General features: G+C 37.5%; 1 protein-coding gene and 1 pseudogene across 2 annotated transcripts in view; one reads left to right on the forward strand and one right to left on the reverse strand.

The window, feature by feature from the left end:
• Positions 1-6,758: 6,758 nt before the first annotated feature.
• Positions 6,759-7,063, forward strand: LOC118540612 (dolichyl-diphosphooligosaccharide--protein glycosyltransferase subunit TMEM258 pseudogene; annotated as a pseudogene).
• Positions 7,064-8,095: 1,032 nt separating this feature from the next.
• FAM83B (family with sequence similarity 83 member B) overlaps positions 8,096-26,753 on the reverse strand; it is an 81,477-nt gene continuing 62,819 nt past the window's right edge. For both annotated transcript variants that reach the window (XM_036099874.2, XM_036099872.2), the window contains exons 3-5: positions 21,993-22,157; positions 21,107-21,231; positions 8,096-14,512 (exon numbers count right to left, since the gene is read on the reverse strand). In XM_036099874.2, coding sequence (XP_035955767.1) covers positions 12,211-14,512; positions 21,107-21,231; positions 21,993-22,157 — 2,592 coding nt within the window. In that variant the 3' untranslated portion in view covers positions 8,096-12,210. The remainder of the gene's footprint in view (positions 14,513-21,106; positions 21,232-21,992; positions 22,158-26,753) is intronic.

Genomic DNA, 26,753 nt, shown 5'->3' on the forward strand with positions numbered 1-26,753 from the left:
ACCTCTTGTTCTTTTTGTTGAGGTGATTTTTTCCGTCTTGTCATTTTGTGCAGAGGAGAATAGATTAGTGAGAGAACAAAATGCTAGCAGGGTAACAACGTCCCCAGAAAATATCCTCTAAACAAATCAGAAAAGACCTGAAGCAGTGGGAAAAGAAAGGGAAAGAGAGAAAAAAGAAAAAGAAAAAAAAAAAGGAAAAAGAAAAAGATAAAGATAAAAACAAACAAAAACAGAACAAAACAAAACAAAACAAAAACAGAATGTGATCAAATATGATCAGGCTGGTATATAGATCAGTGCCACACACTAGATTTTGGGTGTATTTTGGTCTGTTAAAAGAAAGTCCCTCCCAAAATTTTAAAGAAATAAAAACTTATATATGTACAAAAATAAGGGTTGATCTGATGAAGGAATGGAATATGACTGTAAAGATGGAAATTATAAAAAATTTTATAAAAGGAATTGATAAGTTGTTTGAAAAAAGAAAGAAGAGGATTTAAAAAAAAGAAAAAAAAAGGGAGAGAATGTGATCAGGCAGGGGAGTAGAAAAAAACCATACACTAGAGATTTAGAGTATATTTTGATCTGTTAGAAGAAACTATCTCAAAGTTTTAAAGAGAGAACAACTTAAATATATATGCCAAAAATACGGGTAACTACTATGAAGGGATAGAATATGACTCTAAAAATGAAAAATAAAAATGTTTTTTAAAAAAGGGATTGATAAGATGTTGGTTGAAAAAGGGAAAAAGAAAAATTCCAAAAAAAAAAAAAAAGTTAAAAAAAATAATTAACTTTGAAAGACTAAAGAATCATGGTAAAAAAGCCATGAATTCTATGTGCAGTATTCTCCTAGCGCTGGAGTTCTGCCGTTCTCATTGATCGGTAAACTTGGTCTTGGCTGGCTGTTCTCCCTGATCTTCTGGGGGAGGGGCCTGTTGCCGTGGTTCCCAAATGTCTTTGCCCAAGAGGAATTGCCCCGCCCTTGCCGGGTCCGGGCTAAGTAATCTGCTGGGTTTGCTCTCCGGAGCTTTTGTTCCCTGCAAGCTTTCCGTACAGCTTTGGAGGCGGAGAGTGAAAATGGCGGCCTCCCAATCTCCGCCCCGGAGGAGCCGAGAACTCGGGGCCCTGCTCTTCAGTGAGCCCCTAGAGAAAAGCAGTCAGTCACTCCCGTCTCCCCGGTCTCCGGCCACACTCTGCGCTCACCCGGCCTGTGACCGCGCCTTTCTATCTGGCACCCGACCCCGGGTGGAGTCTCCAAACCCAGCAGATCCCCGCGGTGCGCTCCCGCACCTCTCCTCCCGGGGGAAGAAGGTGAGTCTCCCCGGATCTGCCGCTTGTTGGGTCCCTGCTGGAGGAGCAGTGGCCCGACTGTGCTGCGGATCACGGTTTATAGCAACCCCGAGCTGAGAGCCCGCGCCTGGGCTCCGTCTCTGCAGCCGGCTTCCCTGCTCCGATACCTGGGAGCTCTGCCGCACTCAGGCACCCCCGGTCTTTCTGTGACCCTGAGGGTCCTGAGACCACACTGTCCCGCGAGGGTTCCACCCCCCACTTCGCCACCAGAGTGACGTCCCTCAGCGGCACAGACTCTAAAAGTTCCGATTTTGTGCTCCGTGGCTCTATCACTTGCCAGAAGCGGCCAACGGAGGCCCCTCCCCCGCAGTCTATCCTCCCGAATATCACCTCGGATTCACTTCTCCGCACGTCTTACCTTCCAGAAAGTGGTCGCTTTTCTGTTCAGAGAGTTGTTGCTATTCTTTTCTTCGATCTCCTGTTTAGTTTGTAGGTGTTCAGAATGGTTTGATCCCTATCCAGCTGAATTCCTGAGAGGAGATGAAATCCAGGTCTCCTACTCCTCCGCCATCTTGCTCCGCCCCTCCTTATTGCTCTACTCTTAATGTGAAATTGTAAACAGGGTTGTTTATCTTTAATGTAATCACCTAGAAAAAGTTTCTTTGTTTTGTATTTATGAGATCTTTGATCACTTAAGAAAACTGAATTTTCTCAGTATTAAAAGAGCTAAGTTTTGCTAACAACTATGTAATTTCTTTATTTGCCTTTAGAATCTTTTATTGCTACCTTGGTTAAATAGATAATTAAGTATTATTAAGTATTAAGTTTTGCTCTGTAATTCTATTTAGGCACATCCGTTAAAACTTTGATATTTTTGACAACCTTCACAAAATTTTGAAGGACATCTTTTTGACTAATTAGTCTTATTTGGTACATTAAACTACATGGGAAGCATTGTCAGATAAATGATAAACCTTCTTAGATTATATAATATGGGTGAATGCTATTAATATAATTGTTCTAGAAATTCTATGAAATTTCTCAAGTTTTGATTTGTTTTGGTATAATGTTATCACTTGTAAGTCTAATTATTGAAATGGTGTGTGTCTCAGAAATAACCAACTTTGCCTTATAATAATGAACTCTCATCAGATCTTTAACCATGGCCATTTTTGAATCTTTTGTCATTTACCATTATTGTTTTTACTCTGATGCTCTTGCAAACATGTTTCAGATTCAAGAATATTCATGGAAAGGACTTACGACAAATACAAGTATCTGATACCCTTAAGGTCATAAAACTAAACTGGGTAAAGAATTGCCAGAACTAATGGGAATACTGGATTCAAACAGAGCAGGAATTAATAGCATGGTAGTGAATGGACTGAGGAAGATGATTATATTTTTTATGACTTTTGTTTGAAACATTTACTGGTTCTATAATGTTTGCTCTTTCAGATTTAAGGAAACTTTTTCTCTTAAGCTATCTTTGACTTAGAGAAATTTGGTAAAATATTCCTTTGTAAACAAATATGAAACATTTCTCTTTCTCCCTACCTGATCCCTCCAGAATTTGGAAACTCTCAGTAAGTATTCTTACTTCCAGGACAGTTATAATTATTTGCATAAGTTCAATAAGAATCTGTTCTCCTTGTAACAGGACATCATTGGAAACATCACTTATATTAGCAAGGCTTTGACTGGAATGCCATATTTGAGAGAGACATTCATAGGCTCAGGGATGAGCAGACAGCTTTAAGCAACTAAGGTTGATTTTATGCAGCCAGTGAAGCCCCTTGGAGAAATCAGCCTGATACTGCTTATAGGATTCCTGGGAACCTTACCAGGTGAGTAAGGAAGGTCACTTCCTGGCAGGCTTTGGAACCTCAGAATATTTTAGGGACTGCAAGAAGAAAGGAAGTAACCAAATCTACAGCTATTACAGGCGAGTCTGATGTCAGGTATTTGGCTTGGCTTCTTAGCCTCAAGGGGCCATTAAAATTCTTGATAAAAATTTGCAGCAGAGCAGATTTGAAAGGACCTATATGGCCAATCCCTATTCTTGCTGGCATTGTGTAAATAATTAGGACAAGATTGTTAAAACTGGACTTATTTTATAAATTAGTCTCTGGCTAACTTTGATGGAAAGTAAGGGTGATTTCAGAAAAACTGTTTCAGTAACACAACTTTGTGGATGTTAGATTCTAGTCCTGATTAATTGTCTTTGAGTGTTTGTTGTTTGCCTATAAAATTGGGCTGGATCCTGAATTCCTCTGGTTTCCTCAAATATCTGGCTATTACTTTCCAAACTAAGATTTCCAATTTTCTTCTGTTCTTTTGACTTAGAGTCATTGAGAACTTAAACTGCCCATTTCCCTGAAGCCCTGCAGACTGAAGCTAGACAACTTGAGGTAAACTTCAGAAAAATTGCCACAGTGGCCATATTTAGACAATCTTCATATTTGTTGCTAAATGGGCCAATCAGAAAGATCACCAGAGATACTCAAACTGAACCAGAAAAATCTGTCAGACTGCACTGTCTGTTCTCACTCCATCTGAAGATGCTTTGAGCCCAACATCCAGAAATTATCTCACCGATAGTACTCAGGACTCAGACACTGAGTTTATAATTTGCTCCATTAACCCGTGTTTTTCTTTTCTTTCTATAAGAAATGCCTCTATTCATTACCTACATTGCTTGCACAATGCAGTCCTAACTCTGAGAGACCACCTGCAGGACCGCTCCTGAAACGAGACAACTGTATTTAACTGAACTGACCTGTTCTCAAGACTAGGACTGGTTCATGAGATGTGAAACAGACTTCTTACCTAAGGTCCAGAACAGAACAGTTAAACTCCAGCTAAGAGGGAACAGTGTTGATAGGTGATGTTATTCTAAGAAAAAAAAAAAAATCTTGTCAAAAGGGGAGAATGTTACTTTGTAACCATACCACAAGGACTTTTGGTGAAAATCTATTCCAGATATGTGTAGACGACTCTCAGGGTAGATTAAGTCAGAGGGCTCCACTCTGCTGGAACAAGCTAATCATACCAAATATCAGCCTTAAGTGACCCAACACCCAGTCTCAGGAAAATGTTAGCTCAATGGCTTGGTTCTGAAATTCTTGGTTAAAATCTATTCTAATGTTTCTAGCTAAGATATTAGCCTTTTTACTGTTAATATATTTACTATACAAATTAACTTCTTGTTGTGTGCATTGGTGTACTCAGACTTGCCCTAAGCTAATGATGGTCAAATGTCTGGATACTATAAATAATATATACAGTTCTGTATAAAGTTTGACAGTTTATACCTAGACACAACGAAACACCTCAGGCTATAAAATTCTTAAACTTTAGCACATTTAGAGGTTTACAGATAGTTATGCTTTTTAGGACATGTTTGCCTCATATATCAGAATAACTAGGAATCTACCTTCCTAGTGCCCTGGGACAAAGAGATACTTGGTCACCATTGTCTCCTACAGGTTGCAATTTGCCAAAAAGGGGGACTGTGCATGAAAACTGCAGCAGGTGACTGATGTCAGGCTTCTGTGAATATCTCAAGTGACCTCAAGGAAATCTCAAAAACAGGAAGAACCAGAAAACCAGTTAAGCAGAGGTATGCAACAATCAGCTCTGATTAAAACATAAGGTATTAAGATGACCTCAGGGTCTTTCTCCTGTGTGGAAATCAGAAAACCCTAAATTTTACAACTATTACAAGTTATACCTTGTGACACACATGCATTTGGAGAACATGTATCCCCTTGTCCCCATTTTGTATATATAACCTGTAGCTAATAAGCTTTGGAACAGTTCTTCAAAGCAATTTGAAAGATTTTACTGGGTGTTCATCCTCAGTAAGACAACTTATAAAGCATTTGCTAATTTACCATTTTGAGGTTGGCTTTCTTTCGATTGACACCCCAATTATGAAAACACATCTAAGTCTGAGCTTTCTGGCAGACTCTTATTAGCTAGAATGCTTATCTTGATTAAATGACTATCAACTTATTTAGCCTTAGTAGTGAACTCAAAGAAAATTTTGCTAATTTGTAAAACAACCAAATAAACCAAAAATATGCCCCCTTCCCACAACCCAAAAGAACCTTCTTTAAAAAATGTGGTCTATTAAATCTAATTGAATGTGCCTGATAACTGAGACACAGAGAGATTGTGAAAAGGAAGTTTAGAGACAGAATGTGTTAATGTCAGGCTATACCTTGAAAGTTGTTCTCTAAAATAAGTCCCTGATTTAAGGTTCTTGTTTTTGTTTTGTTTTGGGGGTTGTTGGTTTCTCCCCCCCATTACCTCTTTCTAATTCAAGCAAAATAGCAGAGACCATTCTGTCGAACTGATTATGTGAATTTTGTCACAACATTTTGTGTTTCCTTGTGGCTCCGTTACAGATGTGACATACTTCCCAAGCCAATGGAGTTCAGCAAGAATAAGGAAACTGTAAGTGCCCATCTAAAGCTGTTCTGGTGGGGTGTCCACCTCTCCTCATTTCCTACTACATATGTTCTAGGAGTCCCCAGAGGGATTTGCTAGCTTGGCTTCCTCATGGCACCTGTTCTTCTCTGCTCTGGCCCTCTGTGGTAATGCTGCCAAGGACCACTCACACCCAAAGTGGTAGATGTACCTACTTGTGCCCAGAAGAGTCTGCACTGGTTGCTGTAACATTTTAACATTAGCACAGAGGCTGCTGTTGAACACAGGAGGCTGTGCTGAGGATCATGGTGCGGACACCCATGGTGGTGGCCCCTGACACCTGACTCTCCACGCACCGTCCATGGAGAGTTTAGAGAAGTCATTCTTCTGCTGCAGTCCCACAGAGTCGATCTACATTGGTTGACAATCCGAATGACCTTACGCACAGTCACCACTTCCTTCCCTTGTGTGTCAACTATCTTTGAACTGAATTTGAACAGCTCTCCTCCATTTTCCTTTAGAATGAATTCTTCATCAGGGGTTTTCTTTCCTTCAAAAAAAATTATGTCCTCAGAAGACTAGCCCTGTTGGATCTATAAAGATGCCAAGATCCTAGGTAAATGTGACTGAAATTTATACTAGGACCCCTGCTGCATTAACTCATCCATGTTTTTGTTTTTTTTTTTAATACAAATGGCTATTTAGGTATCTGTACATTTTAATGTATCGATATTACTGGAATATATATTTACCTAACTATAGTTAAGGAAATGACTGGATTCACACACAGAATATTTATCAGGCATTTCTTCTGTGCACTTTGGTAGGCACTAGGAGTACAAAAAAACACAAATTTGGACAAACAGGCTGTGGGTAGCAAATTTTTGCTGTTAGTTTGGGCTATTCTTAAAACACTCATGAAAACTTGCTGCAGCTTCTGATTACCCATTCTTTTATTCCTTACATCAAAAGTTTACTATAACCTATATACTTGGAACAAAGTAGTTTCCCAGTATGAGTGTTAGATTCCAGTGGCAGAGCTGTGGATGACCCTGTGCCTGGTAAAATGGAGCTTGAGGCCATGAGCAGATACACCAGCCCAGTGAACCTGGCTGTCTTCCCCCATCTGACTGTGGTGCTGTTGATCATTGGCATGTTCTTCACTGCCTAGTTCTTTATTTATGAGGATATCGACACGTGCACTCGGGATATCTACAAAGAGCTCCTCATCTCCTTGGTGGCCTCACTCTTCATGGGCTTTGGAATCCTCTTCCTGTTGCTCTGGGTTGCATCTATGTATGAGCTTCCCAGGGTTCCAACCAGGTGGCTTCACTGAATCCCTGCTTTTGTAAATTAATTTTTTTACTATTGTTGGAAGTGTCCTACCTGCTGCTCACAATAAAGACAGATGTGTGACCACCCCCCCCCCCCAAAAAATGAGCCAGACTGTTGAAACAGATTATGGGAGAATTGTCCAATTTGACATATTTTTCATCTATATGTCTCTTACTTCAGTTTCTTACTGCTTTCAGCTCAGGTAATTTCACCTCATGTAATTCTTTCCCACAGGCAGGACATACGCTTACTCCTTTCAATCCCCTCTCATCTTAAACCCAGTTACCTCAGGTTGGTCTTTGACTCCTTAAATAACAGAGCCTAGTTAGGCGTTTCTTTTAGGTATGGTCACAAAAGCAAAACCTTACTTATTTTCCTTACTAGCCCATTGAACTAGGGTTTTCTTAAACATCCGTATTTACAGTAAATGGAAAAAAAAATCAAGGTTTTTACTGAAAATTATACTTATCTACTTAAAAATCACATTTGCCTTTAAAATGATACTATTTAATTCTCAATACACAGTATTTCAACTACATCATAATCTGTGATAGAAGGGACAGGTTGTTTTTTTTTTTCCCTAGGAAAAATGCCTTTTGAATTTTAAATAACTTTCAGACTCTAGGTTATTTAATGTCACTAATTGATCTACTACAAATGCACCTTTAGAATATTTATTCAAACTAAATGCTACAAAGTTATACAAAATTCAGTTATCAAGTTTTTAGCAAAATTGCCTGTATTTTTCAAAGTCTCAAGTTATTTAAAATAACTATATGTTACAGTAGCAATAGAAATAGAGTGTATAGGATATCGTTGTTTAAGGGAAGAGTATTGTCACTGGGTATCAAATATGGATAAATTATTGTATGAAATATAACTGCTAACCAAAAATAAAATGACGTGTTTAAGATATTTCAAAATTCATAAATATTTAAAAACGTGCACAAATATAAATGATATAAAACTAAGTAAAAGCATGTGTTTAAGTGGAGAAATGCAGGGTATGAAGATAAAAAACAACTTACATTGATGTTTGTACAAAATTATTTAATATTCATTTATTAGATCTGAAACCAAGCTACTTAGGAAGAATATTTCTTTGATAACATTTATGTATATAAAAATGGACTCTGGTTTATAATTTCATCCTTTTCATTTTAAATATTCTAGAACCAAACTAAATATTAAAATAAACATTTTTTTTAAACAGTATGACACATGGTTAATGTGAAACAATGATTCTACTTTATATTCCTCAGCCATAGTCATATTACATCATATTTGTCTTTCATGACAAATATCTTTGGAATAATAGGTGAATAACTGGATAATCTTGAGTAAAGTTAAAGTTGAATGTAGCCAGAGTTCAACTTCTTCCTTGCTTATCTGGATTACTCTAGATGTCATCTTGATTAAACAAGATATTTGCTTCCATAAAAGTAGATTGCCAATATATACCCATTACTCGATACGCCACATTAGAATTATGGCTAATCCCAATCATTATAATAGAGAGACACCAGCGTGTTCAGGATACAGGCACTTAAACTATTCTGAAGATATCTGCCAAGAACTACTTTGAATTCATACCTATTTTCTTGAGTTTCTGCTTACACACTAAATGTACTATGTAGAGAGTAAAACCACCTTACCCATCTTTACTATGAAAGTACATCTAAGTGCCATTATCTTTCCACCAATATTAATATGGGGAGAAAAGGGAAGTATTTTGCTTGAAAGGATTAAATCCATGAAGTTTAGAAGTGTCTGTTGAGAACTTAAACTCTGAGCAAATTATTTGAAGTATTATGTGCTTGCTCAGCGTTCACCCCTGAGGAATTTCTCAGCCACAGAAACTTTGGAAAGTTACTACACCTAGATTCTGACATACAGATGTTTCTGGAGGGAAAAATAAATAAAGGAAAATAAAGACAAACGGCAGAGGAGAATAAATCTGTGCAAAAGTCAAAGCTACCAGTCATAGGCCAATGAAACAAAGCCTCCTGCACTTCTCAATGCCATGAGGAGAGGAGGAATTCAGGAGCTATTATTTAAAAGCATGGAGCACTGGGTGTTACATGAAAATAATGAATCGTGGATCAGCACATCAAAAACTAATGATGTATTGTAGGTGACTAACATAATAAAATAAAATTTAAAAAATAATAAAAAATAAATAAAAGCGACCTGTTTCCAGAAATGGCAGTTGCTGCACAAAAAGGCAAGACTTTTGCTTGTAATTAAAAATGATTAAAACTAGTTTATGTAATTTCACCTTCAAAGTTATCTTGCTCTACATTTTAGGACTTCCAATTTCAGAGCTGCCTAAAGACAATTAGCCCATTTTCCTCTTAGGCCTGAAAAATGCCCCATCTAACAAAGAATGGGTAATATTAAAGTCAATCTGGTTTGGGTAACTGTGGGTTCTGTCTTTGGTAAGTGGGTAAAGGACAATGGTCCAGAATTACAAAAGCGAATTTTTCTAAGAGCAAAATGAAAAATCTCTTGCATTCATTGGACTCCAATTCTAATGCTTTTTAATAATTTGATACTAATATATAAAGATTATACAATTTCCTTATCAGATTATAAGCCAATGCCCATTCCAACAGTTATTTTTCTTTAAACGCAAAACTTTTGTAGATCAAATGGTTACTTTTCCTGTGAAGAATAACTGTTCTCTCTCAAAGTTTTATTTGTATGCTATTACCTCATTAGAAAGTCTGCAAAATTTCCAATCGAATACATGCAGCTTTCCAAAACAATAAAATCCCATGTTGCAGTAATTGGGAATTCCCTGTTATAATGGGAGTTGTAAAACCTGCTTTTATGAATAATGTTAAACTGGGTCCATATTCTGGATTTGTGTTTATACAATGCCATAAACGGCTTAGGTTACTGCAGTATTTCTGGTATATTCTGGTAGAGACAGAGCAAAAGAGAGAGACAACATTCAGAAAAGTTGCCTCCATCATAATGGAGTAGAAACCAGCAAGGTATGGTGTGGTGTAGTATTAAAAGTACAGGCTTTTGCGTTCAAACCTGATTCTGCGTTCAAACCCAGTTCTACTGATGCAGAGCCATGTGACTCTTGGAAAGTTATGTAACTTCTCGAAGGGTTAGTTTTCTCATTTGCAAAAAGGAACTATTTACTTTACAGCATTATTGTGAATACTTAACAAGGTAATATATTTAACATTGAGTTCCATCCCCTGCCTAGCTTCCTAAGGGACTGCTTTGCCTAGCACAGACACAAGTTAAACTTGTTTCCTTTCCCTTTTCATTGTCACAGGGCAACCAGCACAAGATCAAAATGGTGGCCTAGCAATTAAAACTGTCCTGGTAAGTTACAATCAGAAAGTAATGTCAATTTCATTCCCTACCTCACCTACTATGATTATTTTGAGCCCTGCGTGTCCTTGTTGTCTGGTGGAATTCAACTAAAGCTTTCTTGGCTGATTACCGTTGAGTCACAAAATGTAAATATTCTCTCATTTAATTCTCAACAGTTTGGGCGAGGCAGATATTGAACACATTCGGGAGGTAATGGGGTGTGACAATGTTACAGACACGTTAGTACAATTACTTATTTGTTATGTGACTTGGAGCATTACCTGAGTCTCAAAGTCTCATTTATCACCTCAATCATCATCTACAAATAATGGGACAAGGGTACCCACAAAATAATTCTTGTGGGAACTTTAGGTTCTAGCTCAAGACCTGGTCCATACAAGGGCTCACTAAATGTTAGATTTTCTTTTCCCTACTGTCATGTTTTCTCTTGTCATGTTCTCATCGTGTTTTTTAAACACTATGGAAAATTATCTTAATGACTGATATTTTAATACTCTCATCTTAACTTAATAGATATTATTTGACTGAATCTTGAATTTTTAAAACAACATACTGCCCCATATTACAACTTAGAAGGTGTTAATATATTTAAAGAGTTACAGAAATACCTCACACTTCTCAAATGGTGTGTTGTTTCTTGAATTCTGTCCTTTGTGGATGAAGTGCAGCCAAGCTAAAGTCTCTTTAATGGATGTGGGGCTTTAATTTCATTACTTTAAGAAAGGCAAAGAGTATCTTATGATCTAAATACTTGAGGATGATCCAGTTAAGATAGGAAAGATTTAAAACTTTCAACCAGGCTCTCTGGTCATGAAAGAATGAGGCCAGATACCATTTCTCATGTCCATCACGGTACTTTCATGAAAACACTATGCACTCACACTGCATTTGGCACAGCATAAAAAAGAGCAAGAACTTTTGCAAGCAAAACACCTAAGCATTGTTGGACTGCTCTAAGATAAAAATTTATGCAGAAGTTTACATTTCTAAAAGCTTTTTTATCTTAGAGGAGAGGTATAATTCAGGTTTCTCAAATATCTGCTGGTTGCTCTAAGTTTCAAGGAAGGAATGACTATATAAGTTCAGCAGCTGACCGGTGAGGGCAGCATGGGGTCCTCTAGTCCAGAGTGGAAAGATTTTCACAAAATGAGGAAAAGAAATTCCTACCATGTACCACATGAGGCTGATACTTTGCAAACACCTCAAAATGAAAGATGTGCTGAGCTACATAGTTTAAATTGTACTGTTGCTGCCCGACCAGTTGTATATGCTCCACAGGAAAATTAATAAAATATAACAAGTTGTCCTGTAGAGTTTAAAGGTAATTAAAACCCAAAAAGGCTTTGTCCTATTTTTCTCATAATTTGGAAATATGAAAACCCATAAAGATATATTATAAAGGGCCACTGATAGTATTAGGATCCTTTTTTAAAAGGAAAGACTTTGGAATGAATGCTTAAAATCCATACGCCATCTCTCCACTAAAGTTTCTATTTGAGACTTAAGAAGATCTTCAGTCTGAAGAAGACAATTTACATTCTATTTACCATTACCATTTAAAAATCATGTGTATAGAGACATTTCATCTACACTGTAATTAAGCACAACTAACTTTATCACACAGAACAACTTTACTGTATATTAGTACACTGGTAAACATACATCATACCCCAAACTCTCTCCCTACAGAAATCTATTGGCATGTTACAAAAACTGTCCACAAAGTTCTTTGGACAAATGCTTATAGCTATAGTCATTTGTATTTTAAAAACTATTTGAAATTATAGTATTTCATTTATTTTTGTGTATAAAGTTTCCAAACTTCTGCATAAATCCTCGGAACTTGTTTTCATTTGGCTGGTATGAGTGATAAACACCAGTGTTGTAATTAAGCATCGGGCTGGACCTGCCATAACTATTGCCCATGGTTGTGGATTTTATTTCTGGGCGGTGCACACCAGTATTTGGTACGTTGCTTGCTGGCTGAATAGAGCTTTCAATCTTATAAAATGGCTCAAAACGACTGTAAATGCGCCTGTCAGTTGAATGAGATCTTAGAAGCTCATTGGGCTTTGGCCGTGGAGAAGAAGCTGGTTTTCTTTCAGGAGCAAGAACTGTATTAATCTCCTTTGAATCTCGGTATTGGATCTGTTCAGTGTTAAATCTCGGGGCAGAAGCATCTCCTGCTCTTTCCAAGAACTTGTTTTCAACTGGACCCGGAGCAGGTATTATTTTGCTACTTTCATCAGATGGAGAATTTATCCCCTGAGATGAGCTAACAGTTACATCTTCCTTACTCTTGTGAATACTGCCTTGAGAATTTGATGACGAAGAACACTTTCTTCTAGGAGATGAATCAATTTTTGGTTCTGATTTTTTTGGTTTTTGATTCTCTTCAGCCTCAGAAACTAAAGTGACAGAACTACTACACATTCTATAAAAGGCGGGTGCTTTATTTTTGGATAGATTTTCTTTCTTCTCTGGGGTAAGGCTAAGTAATGACCTTAACTTCTGAGATCCCTTTTTCAAAAAACTCGGAGAGCCTTTAACTTCCTTCTTTGAAGTGAGTTCTTTGCCAGGTTCATCTTTATTCATGTCAAGCAAAGCAGCAACGGAAATTGACTTGGTCGTGGTGCCACTTGGAGGCTGTCTCTTTATGACCTCCCTGTCCTCTTCTATGCTCTGGGTCATGTTGTGCATGCTTTTAGAACTTTTCAGCAAGTCCTCTTTGGGTTTTTCTGGTTGTCTAACTCGATTCCTGGTAAGCGTACTATATACATAATGCTTACTATGTCCATGATCTAGGTTGGCTTTTGAGTGGTCAAAGAATGGGAAACTTCGTCTTTTGAGCAGATTCTCATTTTGTTGATTCTTTAGATTTTCTGTCTGCTTATTTACACACAAGGATGTATATAAATAGTTGTTTGCCTCTGTTTGGCCATTTGTGGTTTGATTTAAGACTGTGGAGTGGTTTTCGGGAACCTGCAAGGTGTGCATTTTTGGTGCCTCTGACTGCAACGGGAGCTTGGGGCTTGATTCTGGCAAGGGTTTGTCTGTCACGTGCTGTCCACTTGTAGGTGTGTCCGGGACCTCCTTAGGTGTGTCACTTCCCTGGGAACCAATGACAGTTGAATTTGAGGAGCTAGTCGTACAACTGTTAACTTCCTGCTGTTCGGGTAAAGTTGGTTTAAACACAAAAGAGGAACGAAGCCGAGAATGAGTATAATGGGCATTGGCTTTCAAATTTTCAGAACTATCGTAGCCCTCAAACCGGTCACCTAGAGCCAATCCATTTGAGTCAGGTGCAGCTTCTGAATGATCATTTAAGTAGGATTCAATTCTCCAGTTACGCAAGAAGGACCTCGTGGTATGTTCAAGGGTTGGCATTCTTTGCTGCAAAAAGCGAATATGATTATCTGTTCCGTTAAAAGACCTCCGCACATTTGAGTTCCTCTCTGCAAGATTTGCTGTTTTTCTCTGGGCAAGCCGATCAGCAAAACTCTGTGCAGGTGTGTTTTGGTGGCTCACGTAGCCTCCTCGCGATGAGGAGGCCACACTGAGGCTATCTGAAGGCTTTTTCCAATTACCTGGAGGATTAATGTTTCGATTTAGAGCCCTGTTAAGCAGCAGGTATGGTGCGGTTTCTGGCTGTTCCCCAGCATAACTATGCCTCTTCCAATTTTCATTTATCTGACTGGATTGATACTGACGGACTGTATTTGGACCATTAAAGTTTGGAATAAAATGAGGCTTGTATCCATGATTTCTTATGCTGTATTTGTCATGTTCATTTAGAGTATATATCCCTCTGTTTTTGAAGTAACCAGATTCTAGTTTATGAATTTTGTCTTGTCTGCCAAAAAGGTTTCTTTGGCTGGAAACGGAAGCTAATGAAGAAAGTGACCGCTGGTAGGTGCCATTCTCCCAGAGTGCTTTGCCAGGCTTCACCCTTGCTGATTCTTCTTGAGCGAATGAACTGGGGACACAGGATCGGGCATAGAGAGTTCTAAATTCTTCATCAAAGGACTCAACAAGTTGTCCTGTGATTATCTGAACCATGCTGAGGTGAGCTTTTTCAAATGACCACATGTAGCTGAAAAAGAATCAAAATTGGAAAATTTTAATTTTTCCGTTAGAAGATTAATGACAATATATAACTCTACGAAGAAAAAATGTGTTGTTTAACATCAAGAGCATTTTTGTTCATTTTCCCTGCCTACCGTAATTTAGAACATCTTCCATCATTAAATGCTTGCAGAGCCTGTATCTCCCTACTCCCACATTTGTATCTTAAATAACAAAGCAACTCAAGTCCTGGCTTTGAATCCACCCATAATTTCTGACTTTACTTTCTAGAAGTCCAAAGAAAAGCCTGCTGTGCATTTTGCATCTCTGCCTAAGATTTTATGGTGTAGAAAATGTTATATTTCATAGACAGCAGCCTGGCAGAGGGCAGGCAAGCCAGTATGAGTGGAAAAGTTGAGAGACCTGGCTTTTGTTGAGCTATCTACTCACATGAGTGTGGACCTCAGTTTCCAAAATGCTAGCATAATCCTACCATTCCTTATAGTTCTAGCATGTTATAATGCAAGATAGGTCTTTGCTAATACATTTTATCTCTTTGGCTTACTCAGGAAGTGTACTTTGGGATGCTAGGGCTTGTGAACAGAGAGAGCATTTGTGGGCTGCAGTCGCAGTCCATAAAGGGCGCCTTACTGCTTACTTTATGCACGCAGTGGACAGAGAACTGGTAAATTTAGCCTCAAAAGCCATGCCAGTCAGAATGCCAATTAAGATCTTTTCATATAAAATACAATTTCTAGGAAGTTAAAGTTTGTAACTACTTTATAGTATTTTGTGGAACTTCTACAGTTTAGAGGTGACAGTTGAAATGTCATGTAAAATTTTAAGTCAGATTTGTAAAAATTTAGATAATGTAACATACAGAGTCATTGAGCCAAAAAAGGAATTGCTAATATGCTATTTATCAAATACTGTTCCTGATATAATAGGGGTTAATAAAGGAAAAAGGAGACAGACATTCTCCACAATGGAGGAGCCTGCTCTTTATAGAGGGGACACAATAACAAAGGCAGATGAAATACTAAAAGAATGTACAGAGTATGAATTTAAAATACACAAAATATCATAAACAAGAGAGTACAACTTAAAAGTCCTATTATTTTATCTAGTGTGTTTACTGGATGCATGGTATGAAAAGAATAACTAAGTGCTCTTTTTGTACAGACTTGTGGGCCACAGGTTGACTTAAAATAAGTGATACAAAGTGAATCACTACAGGAATTTTCAACCCCACTGAAGAACTGAATATAAAATTTGTGAGAAACAGCCAGTAGAGGAATGAATAGTCAACTATGACATATGAGAAAATCCCCAGAGACAAATGGAAGTTTAGCTGTATTTTGACAGAGACTAGACAACCCAGAAGTTAAAACACAAAAGGTGTGGAACAGCTTGTGTGGGAGGAGAGACATATGGGAATAAGAGGGAAGTAAGAATGGCCATGTTTTGGTTGAACAGAGAAAAGAAATTACATTTAGTGGAAGTAAAGAAGTTATATAAGAGACTGATGAATGGGTGGGGACAATCTTGAAAGCAAAGCAGAGAGTTTGACTGTGTACGATTTTTTTTTGTCAAATTCAGATAAATTATCATAAAAAGATGTTTGAGGAGTGATTTTTTTCCAGTAGGTATTTGTACTATAGACTTGAAAGATGAGGGACTGAATTTACTGTGATGGGTAAAAGAATTGAAGTAAGGTGATAAGAGCCCACACGAGAGTAGAAATTGGAATAAAGAGTAAAAATGTTGAGGCAGTAACAAGAAGAGAGAACCAGAATATCGGCACATCATAAAGGACGTGTATAGGTTATTAAATAAAAATAAGCTCCAGGTGTTGAGCTCAGGAAACTGAAAAGATAGTGGTACTGGTGAATATGTTGAACTGGAGAACTTTCCCTGCTTTGGTCAATCAAAAACAATATTGTGATATCACTTCAGGTAACAGGAAGACATTCAATTATATATATTCAGTGTAGAGATTATTCTCTGGAAACACTAACAGCCCCAAATAAAAGAGCTATTTTACTGACATCCAGGAAACTTTCAATAAAACTGTCAAGACTCCAGCCAATCACTCTCCTGTAAACTCAGCTCTTGATAAACTTCCCATGCAATTTCCAATAAGCGTTAGAGTCCCTCATTCTTTAACAATACACAGCAAAAGATCAGCAGACATTTGAAGACAGTTTAGAAGATGGTTTATAAAGCTTAAAAGTTTAGATGCAAAACAGACCAAAACAAGCAGGAAACAGGCACCTGGAGGAAACAGAAATTGCACAGATAAGAATACGTATAAAAACAGAGCTACAAAAAAACTATAATTAATATCCTCAAAGAAATAGAGAAAATGATGCATCTATAAAACACAAACAGGATGCTTTGAAAATGGTCCAAGTAGGAGATATTAAAAATATTTGATAACAAAATTAAAAAAAAAAAGTTGTAAAAGATGTGTTAGAATAAACAACTGAGAAAATCCCTCAGGCAGTACAATGCCACCCACCCTCAGACAGAAAATCAGAGGGGAAAAAATTATAATGGGAGCAGAAATCTAGTGAATAAGAATTCCAGAGGGAGAGAGAGAGAGAGAGGATAGAGACAACTGAGGAGAAGAAATGATCAAAGAATAAGTAAGAAAATGTCCCAGAATTGGAAGATAGGAGTATTTGGATTGCCTAGAACAATAAATTAAAAAAAGCCTAGACCAAGAAACATAATAAATTTGAGAATAGCAGGGAATAGAAACCTTAGAAGTTTCCAGTAAGAAAAAAAAAAAAAGTTACATAAGAAGAATGGGAATAACAATTGTTTGAGACTTCTCAACAGTAATTTTGATTGCCGGGCAGTGTCTTTCAAATTCGGAGGAAAAACGATTTGGCTTAGAGTTCTATCCACAGTTAAGCCATTAATCACATAAAATTATGAATTTTTGGACTTAAAAAAAAGTTCCATGCTAATGGAAATCGTTCTTGAACAAACATGAGAGAAAAACTATGACTTGGAAACAAAAAAGAAGGAAAAAGGGGATTAACATGGGATTTAAGAAATTGTGGCTCAAACTACCCGGGAGTATGGGAAATTACAGGACCCCAGCAGAGCTCCAGGTAAAAGACCTGCTAGGCCACATGGGACATGACAGATTGTTGGTAGTGATCGAGCATTTGGAAAAGTTGTTCATGTGCTAAGAAATCTGTAGAGTCAACTGGAAAAAGAAATAATAACTATCAGAAGAATTAGCTGAAAGAATTAAATAACTGCATCTGGAGATCAGATTCCAGGAGTGGATACAGATGGAGGACAAAAACCGTCTTGTATTGCATATCTATCTATCTTTTCTTTCTCTCTGTCTTTCCTTTTCTTTCTTTCTTTCCTTCCTTCCTTTCTCTTTCTTTCTTTCCTTTCTTTCTTTCTTTCTTTCCTTCCTTCCTTCCGTCTTTTCTTTCTTTCTTTCTTTCTCCTTCCTTCCTTCCTTCCTTCCTTCCTTCCTTCCTTCCTTCCTTCCTTCCTTCCTCCTTCCTTCCTTCCTTCCTTCCTTCCTTCCTTCCTTCCTTCCTTCCTTCCTTCCTTCCTTCCTTCCTTCCTTCCTCTCTTTCTCTTCTCTTCTTTCTTTTCTTTTTTGTAGGCTCCACGCTAGGCAGTGCTTGAACTCACGACCCCCGAGATAAAGGCCTGAGCTGAGATCAAGAGTCGGACGCTTAACCAAGTGAGCCACCCAGGTGCCCCTGTATTGCTTATGTTTTAGTAATATTTGCTATTTTTAAAAATGTGCGTGAAACATAAAATTAACTTACTGCTCCCATTCCCTCCAGACACACTGTCATATTCACACATTGGGAAAGTGGTTATGAATTTACATATTAAAAAGTGGCTCAGAAACTCTGACTTCCCGGTTGGGGGTTTACACAGTGCAATCCAGAGAGTGAAAGCAGTGACAGCACAGGGGTTGCAGCACGGATCTCTGACTGTGACAGTCTTCAAGCCGAATCAAAGATGGCAGCTGGGAGCCAACAACTTCAGTGAAATGTGTCTTTTGAAAGGAACTTTAATAGAGACCATAAGATTAAAAAAAAAAAAAAGGCTTATAAAATTCTCCTCTGTCAAATTTGTGGACAATATTTTACTAAGTATGTTCCAGATTTTCATACAATTTCAAAGGTGGGCATCCAATTCACAATTTGATTTGTACACATCAATAAAAAGTATATGTGTTTTATCTCATCAGTGTAAGTATCATGATAGGACAGAACACCTGTTGCATTCTTCTGATAAAACTGTCATCACGATGAGTGAATTGTCACACATTGTATGACTAGATATCAGGCCTCTCTAGAAATGCTTGGAGTTTAGAATATGAAGACATTTTGGGGCGTCTGGGTGGCTCAGTCGGTTAAGCATCTGCCTTCAGCTCAGGTCGTGATCCCAGGGTCCTGGGATCGAGCCCCGTATCGGGCTCCCTGCTTGGTGAACCTGCTTCTCCCTCAGCCTCTGCTGCTCCCCCTGCTTGTGCTCTCTCTCTGACAAATAAATAAATAAAATCTTTAAAAAAAAATAGACTATGAAGACATTTTATGGCAAAGAATTTTGAGTTAAAGAAGGTGGCATTTTGATTTGGGCTATGAGGAAGACGATGGCAATACTGGGATATGAAACAAAGGCTGTTTTTAACCAAAAATAAGTCAATTTTTAACCAGTTTCTATGAAGACTGGTTCATAACTGTTCCACCAAATCCTGTTACAATATTGTTAATAGGAAAGGTCCATGATAATGAGGAGAAAAAAAAAAAAAAAGACAAGGGCTGACAATCATTTTTTTTTTAAATAAGTATATCTAAAATCAACATGGAAAATAAGGAAAGTGGAGTTGTTACATAAAGAGTTTTGGTTAATTTTTATCATCTGTGGTCCTAGGCATTCTATAGATTCACTTCCATAAACAGTAACTTAAATTCTGCCTTGGCTTATGATATATATAGAAAGATAAAGAGTTTCTATTGCTGTTGTTTGTTTTTCCCAACATCACTTTAAAGTAGTTTAGCCACAGTCATCTCAACATACAACACCTATTAATGCCTAGTGGTAGCAAACCAAAGTTAAGGTGAAATTATTGTTCAAGGTAATCTTAAAAGTCAAGTTAAATAATAAAAACAGAAAGCCTTCATTATGATGAGATTAATAAATACCATTCTATAAGTCAAGTGAACGCCTAATTTTAATTAAAATTTCAATTAAAAACCCTGTAAAACCAAGTGGGTCTGAACAAATACATACACGTATAATGAGTCTTTAAGAGGACTCGTTAGTTTCAAGCACTGGTTGTAATTTCGGCTCTTAACAAGTTTTCCTTTAGAACTCTAAAAGGCACTTTTGAAAAACGGTCCCAGAGCCTAGAGGGAAAATTAGCAGATAGTAACAGCTAAAACATGCCTATGGTAATAGCTGACTTCAGGGGCTATGCTGCATTGACTCCTTTGATTCTTACGACGACACAAGGTAGGCTCTAGGATCATCGTTACTTTACAGAGGAGTAAACTGAAGTGCAACCAAGTTGAGTAACTTGCCCATGGCCAATCACTTCAACACGTTTCGTTGTCTCCTTATTGTGGACTTTTTCAGTCCTTAAGAGGCAGATGTTTCCTCTCACACTGTCCTGTTTACCCCCACAGCTCCCCTGGCTCCTTCCCACGGTCGTTAGTAATGAGTCTGTGCTGCCCTGGTGACTTAGCAGTTCGCATGTGCTGGTTGGTATTTTCATCTGCCTGGTGATACGACCTTATTGTGTAGCCCATTTAGGACTGATGGCCGGAATTTATCAGAGAGTATTAGAGAAGCGCTTGAACTCTGGAGCCAGCAGAACTTGGACTGGGCTGCCAGTCCTCGACTGCTTCTGACCTTTAGCTGTGGAGTTTTCAGACAAGTCACTTAGCCTTCTGGAACTTCAGTTTCATCATTATAAATGTAGATGAGAACAAGTGCCCTTACACCCTGTATAAGTGGTAAGGATGGGGGATGATATATGTGGAAGAGCCAAGCTGGAACAGAGTAGGGATTCCAACCGGTGGTCGCCTTGAAAGATGTCAGATAATAGTAACCCGAGTAACCTTGTCTAGTGTCTACAATGGCATTTTTAATAGCCTGACTCTGAAATGCTTTTTTGGGTAGTACTATATATAGTGGCTACATGATGATAACTATCAGATTCTTAATAATACTAAAATAAGAACAATCCATAGGTCAGATTGCTCCAACTGATAAAGCGCTTCTATTTTTATGAGCAACTGATATTATTAAGCCCATACTACGACTGTTTTCGTAAGGAGCAAAACCACTCCTAGCATTACAGAACTGTAGGGAACCTGAAATATTAGTCAACACCCCACTCCCCATTTTGGGGACAGAGAACTTGGAACCCAAGGAAGTTTTATGACTTGTCCGATGTCTTAATGTTCTTTAGAGGCACAACCAGAACTGAAACCCAAGTCTCCAAGCTTCCATGCAAAGGTTCTTTTTTATTTCTAAGAAATAGCTAAATAGATTATATTAAAATTTAAAATTAATAAATTCTATAAATGACTGAAAATGCTGGAGGTAAACACAATGATCTTACCTGTAGGACCCATACATAACTTTCTGGCAGTCAATTAACAAAAATTTCTGTTCCAATTTTCCATGAAATTTTGCTCCTGTTTTGGAAAGATAATCTTGGCCTCTTACTGTCCGCACTCGAATATTCTATAATTACATGTAAATATAAAGTAAAATTATAACTAGAAAAGAGATATTTTGAAAGTGAAATACATGTCAATATAAAATCTTAGTACCAAAAATGTATACTTGAAATAATCTTTTAAAACACGTAACAGCAACAACAAAAAATGGTAAAAGCAAATTTTAAGATGTCACCCAAAAAAGACATACTCAAGAAAAACAGTCACTTTAAATATGTATTTTAACATAACATAAAGAGGAGGCATTATTTCACATTTACACAGAATGGTTTCATAAATCACCTACGATCCTATCGCAAGAGAGCCTTTCAGGTTATAGTAGCATGATTTCACAATAACTACAATTAAAATCCATGCTCCTTTTTAAGAAGTCAAATGCAACTGAAAACACTATGCCTAATGTTTGTGATAAGCAACATCTGCTGAATCAAAGAATCACTCGAGTCAGTGGTTTCAAGGGTATTCATGGAGAAACTGAAGCATTTATTATGACTGAGCAAAGTTAACCCAGAAGCTTAAGCGCCCCATTATCAAGAAAAGCACCTTCTAAAACCATCATGAAGATGTGTGTTTTCAGTCACATTCCAAAAAAGTACAAGGGTACCCTTCTGTGATCAATCATTATACCATCTTAAATATATTTATGCATATATGTATATATTTTTATTTTGGGAGTGCTGTAGCTTAACTTGCCTTAAATTCAACTGAGATAAAAATGGTACACAAAATACTTGAAGAAAAAACAAACAAACAGGGAATTCTTACCCTGAGTCGTTGAACTTGACAGCCCTGTTTTTCAGTCATATTTAGGAAATGATTAAAGTTGGACTCATCAAGCAGAATGTATACAGATATCCCTCGAGTTGATGCCTCCACTATTTCTTTGAAAATGTCCACATCTGTAAATATATCCATCACTAAAGCAATGACCTATTAAAGATAAAAATGTAAAACAATTAATAGATACCCAGTAGGGAAAGGTTTAGAAATTGCTTGCTTTCAATAATAATTGGATAAAATAGAAAATAATCAAATACATAACACTTATAAATGTATACACAATGTGTGTGCAGTTTCCTAAAATAGGAGATGCAAAAGTATACTGAAAATAAACAAGTGACTACATACAGATTTGCAGAACTAAGTAATTTCATACTGGCTTTAAGTCAAAGGGAATCTGAATTTCAGTAGGATGCTGGGCAAAGGACGAACCCAAATCATAGTCACAAGGATGCAAGTAGGGTAGTGGGAGGAGGCGGGTAGACAGAAGGCGGAAACCAGTGTTACAATTTTTTGTGGGAAACATTTCTAGGGAAAACTAGCTGTTAGTAATAAATGTTTTGGGGTACTGGGAAAGAGAAAAAAAATCTTATAGAAATAGAAATATAGCTAGGAAGCAGCCAAAGCTGAGAAAGGATACAGACTTGAAGATCAGAAAATTAAATACATGTGCCTAAAATAAGCTTAGCAGACAAAATAAGCAGAATAAGCAAAAGGCAGAATGATTAAGAAGATAAACACAGAAATTTCCTAAAGAACAGACCCCTAAAATGAAGAGAGTCCAAGTTAACTGTTGGCAACAGAACCATTATTGACTCTGAGAAGCAATGGAGTGAAATAATGCTGAAAGCAGGGTGAAATCATTCAACTGATCACCTACTATGTGCTAGACAAGAACACAAAATCCCTGCCCTTGGTGAAGATCATACTTTAGGTCAGGGAAGAAACCACAAGCAATAAATACAAGAAATAGATAAATTTGGTAATAAGCTCTAAGGTTTTTTTGCATGCATGAGTGGGAGAGGGATAAACAGATTCCTTACTGAGCATGGAGCGTGATGCAGGGCTCAATATCATGACCCTGAGATCATGACCTGAGCTGAAATCAAGAGTTGGATGCTTACCTGACTGAGCCACCCAGGCACCCCTGTAAGATGAGCTTATTGGGGAAAAAATAGAAAAGAATAAGAGGGATCATGAGCCCCCAGAAATTGACAAGGTAGGGTTTGGGACTTTCTAGGTAGGTCTCTTTGAGAAAGTGTCCTTTGAGCAAAGACATAAAAAGGAATTGAGTTAGTCATCAACATGGATATCTTGAGAAATTGTGTTCCTGGCAGGGGATACCAGCAGTGCAAAGGCCCAACATAACTAGTTTGCCTGGCATATTCAAGAGACAGCAAGTAGACAGTGGAAGTGACATGAAATCACAATGTCTTGAAGGTATTATAAAGCCTTCAGCCTTCTGTCCTGAATAAGACTGTAAGCTATGAGAAGTTTTTCAGTTGAGGGAACAATATGATCTGATTAATGTTTGAAAGGATTGTTTTGGCTACTTTGTTGATTCTAAGGGTGCGAACCAGGGTGGAAACAGGCAGCCAGTTAGAACTACTGGAGCAATTTAAGTGAGGGGTGATGGTGGCTAGGAGAAGGATAGTCCTGGTCCTAGTCACCATCAATGATGAAGACAAATGGCCAAATGCTGGATACCTTTGAGCCAAAAGATTTCTGAATGGATTGAACATAGCATGTGAGAGGAAAAGCAGGAAAAGAGGGTGACTCTAAAATTTTTAGCCTCACCAACCTGAAGGACCAAGTTGTCATCAACTGAGATCGGGAAGAATGCAGCGACACAAAATTTTAGGTAGAAGATTAGAAAGGCTAGTTAAGTTTGAGGGGCCAAGTGGAATGCTAAGTAGAGAAGTCTTGGCCAGAGATATCAATTGGGTGTCAGTTGTGTGGAGATGACAATTAAATCCAAGTCACCAAGGGAGACTGGATAAAGGAAGGGAGATCAAGGACTGTGCCCTGGGACAAGAGAAGCTACCAGCAAAGGATGCTATAGTTTTAGTGGAGTGGTGAGAGCAAAAGCCCTACTGTAAGGGGTTTAAGAGGCAATGGGAAGACAGATACTGGAAATAGCAGGAATAGGCAACTCTTCTTGAGTAAGTTGGCTATAATAAGCACAGAAATGAAGATGTAGCCATGGGGAAAGCTGGATCAAGTGGTTTTACTTTTTTGTTGTTTTAGGGTGACAGAAATAATGGCATGTCTGTATGCTAATGGAATGAGTGAAACTGAAAGATGTAGGAGATGGTGGGAGGTGGGTGGGGAAGGAAAGAATTTCTGGAGCAGTGTCTTTGAGTAGGAAATAAAAGAGCAAATCTAATGTAAAATAAAGTAATGAGAGCACAGAGAATAAAGACCAGGAAAAGATCATCTTTAATATCAAGACAGAAGGCCAAGGGTGCAGATGCTGGAGGAAAGGCAGGTGTGGCGGTGGTACTGGGCAAGCTCTCTTGTGAATGCTTCAGTGTTTTCCAGAAACTGGGAAGCAAGGGCTTCAACTGAGAAGACCCTAGATTATGGGAGATGTGTTAGATAGAAGATGACAAAAGGGGGATTAAGCAATCATCTAGGATGGCAGGAAACAGAATGAACTACAGAAATATAGTAAAATTACAGGGCTGTATTAAGGACTCACTAGATCATAAATTTAAAATGAGAACAGTCAATGTGATTGTGAGTTATTCTCCAGCTTTAATGAGCTGCTCCTGCATGGAGCAGGCAGAGAGTTTGACTTAACCACGGATGTAGTTATGGCCATGAGAGTATAATGGAGTGAGAGAAGGAAGCGGAACTGAGGGTGTAGGTAATGTGGAGTGGCTAGAGTGACTGGTCATGGGATTTAAACTAGACAAAGAGAGGAAAGAGTCATGGATGTGGGAGGCAGTGAAATGAGAGTGGAATCAATGAATCTGTGAGGTCTTGATGGGGTTAAAAAGCAAATATTAAGAAATTACTTTTAACTTTTTGACAGTATATATAATAATAAAAGTCTTATCCTTTAAATATACATAATAATATACATATTAATATAATTACAGTTGAAATAATAGGTTGCCTTGTATTTAGTTCACATGATAGTCAATGAAACAAAATTGGGAAAACATGAGGGTTCTACGTACTTACTTTCTACTTTTGGAAACTTTCACAGCACAAAGTTTAAAAAATAAATAAATAAAGGAATACTGGATACTAGCAAGTACCAGAGGGAAGTGACAATCAGATAAGGATAGACAATCAGATAGAGTTAGGTTCTAGAGGATCTGCAGTTACAGGCTATGCTGTTATCAAGGATATGACCAAGAGTCAATGGCTGAGGTATATGTAGGACAAGATCATGGGAGGCAAGGGATTGATCTTAGAAGCATCTCTTCATGGATAGCGGAGATGGGAGTAGCACTGGAAAGAGTGATGGAGACCAAGGAACAAAAACTGTCAAGAAACGAGAGGGGATGGAAGAGAGACATGGCAATGATAACCAGGAAAATGTAATGAACATAATTGTGAATATGTTAGAAGATGAAGAAAGTCATGGATGATATGTAAACTTGTTTTTATTTACTCTAATGAGAGCTTGTAAGAAAAAATTGGACCATACCCAAATTATACAAGTCGATGCCATTCTTCAAATTACCAATGAAACATACTTCATCAGATTTTTTCTAGGAAGAACAATTTCAATCATTCTAGCAGCTTCACATGACCCTTTTCTTATTTATGAATGGTATGAGGTGCCAGAACAATGAAAAAGATAGTGGTAACAAACTCATGCATGTCTTGTGCATATTCTTTATAAAACTACATATGAGAAAAAACCTTCAAGTCACATCAAAATTATTAATTAATGCATTTACTCTGAAATGACAAGTGGAATGACGATGTAGAACTTTGAGATAAGGAAAAGAAAATGTCTGTATTATAAACTTATTTTACAGAATAACTTCTAAAAATTTAGGTCTGAAGCAGTCTGACTATTTTTTTTAACTAGAATTTTTTCTAAATAAGAAAACATTATTATACAACGTGTATTGTTTAAGAAATTAATCAGCACATCTAAAGAATTTATCTCTTATTTGCTAGAGTCTCAGGTAATAAATTAATTAAGACTTTGGAAATAAACAAAACACATTACCAGGATAAATAAAGGTTTCTGTTTGCAAAAAAGTAATTGAAGTCAGTCAGCCAATGGATGATTCTAGCATACTAAATGTAGAACAAATTACAGTCTCTCTTGCATGACAGATAATACAGTGGATCAGGATCCAAGAGACTAGATTATACATCTTTGACAAGCTTATCTGATGTCAACCGAGTCAGGTAGCTTATCAGGACTTCAGGTTTCCTGCATCCTCATGAGGTGGAAAATTATATAAAGTCTACAGAAAATTTCAGCTGTGCCAAGGAAGGCAAAATAAAATTTAGTGCTTTTTTTTTCTTATGGGGGTTATATTCCTGGAAAGGAATAGTAATTACTAAGGAGGTATGCCAACCTGATCTGAAAGTATAACAATCCCAAGTAGTTAACTAAATCACACTGTGCTGTAGAAATGACAATGACTATCTATAATGAAAGAAAATTATATACCTAATTAACATAAGGCTTTTCAAAAGGTACATCAATTGATTTTATAAGTCAATAAAGAAACCAGTCACATGAAATGGTACTCATTAAACTATCATGCT

Source organism: Halichoerus grypus, chromosome 9 (genome assembly GCF_964656455.1).
Source record: "Halichoerus grypus chromosome 9, mHalGry1.hap1.1, whole genome shotgun sequence".
Taxonomy (NCBI): domain Eukaryota; kingdom Metazoa; phylum Chordata; class Mammalia; order Carnivora; family Phocidae; genus Halichoerus; species Halichoerus grypus.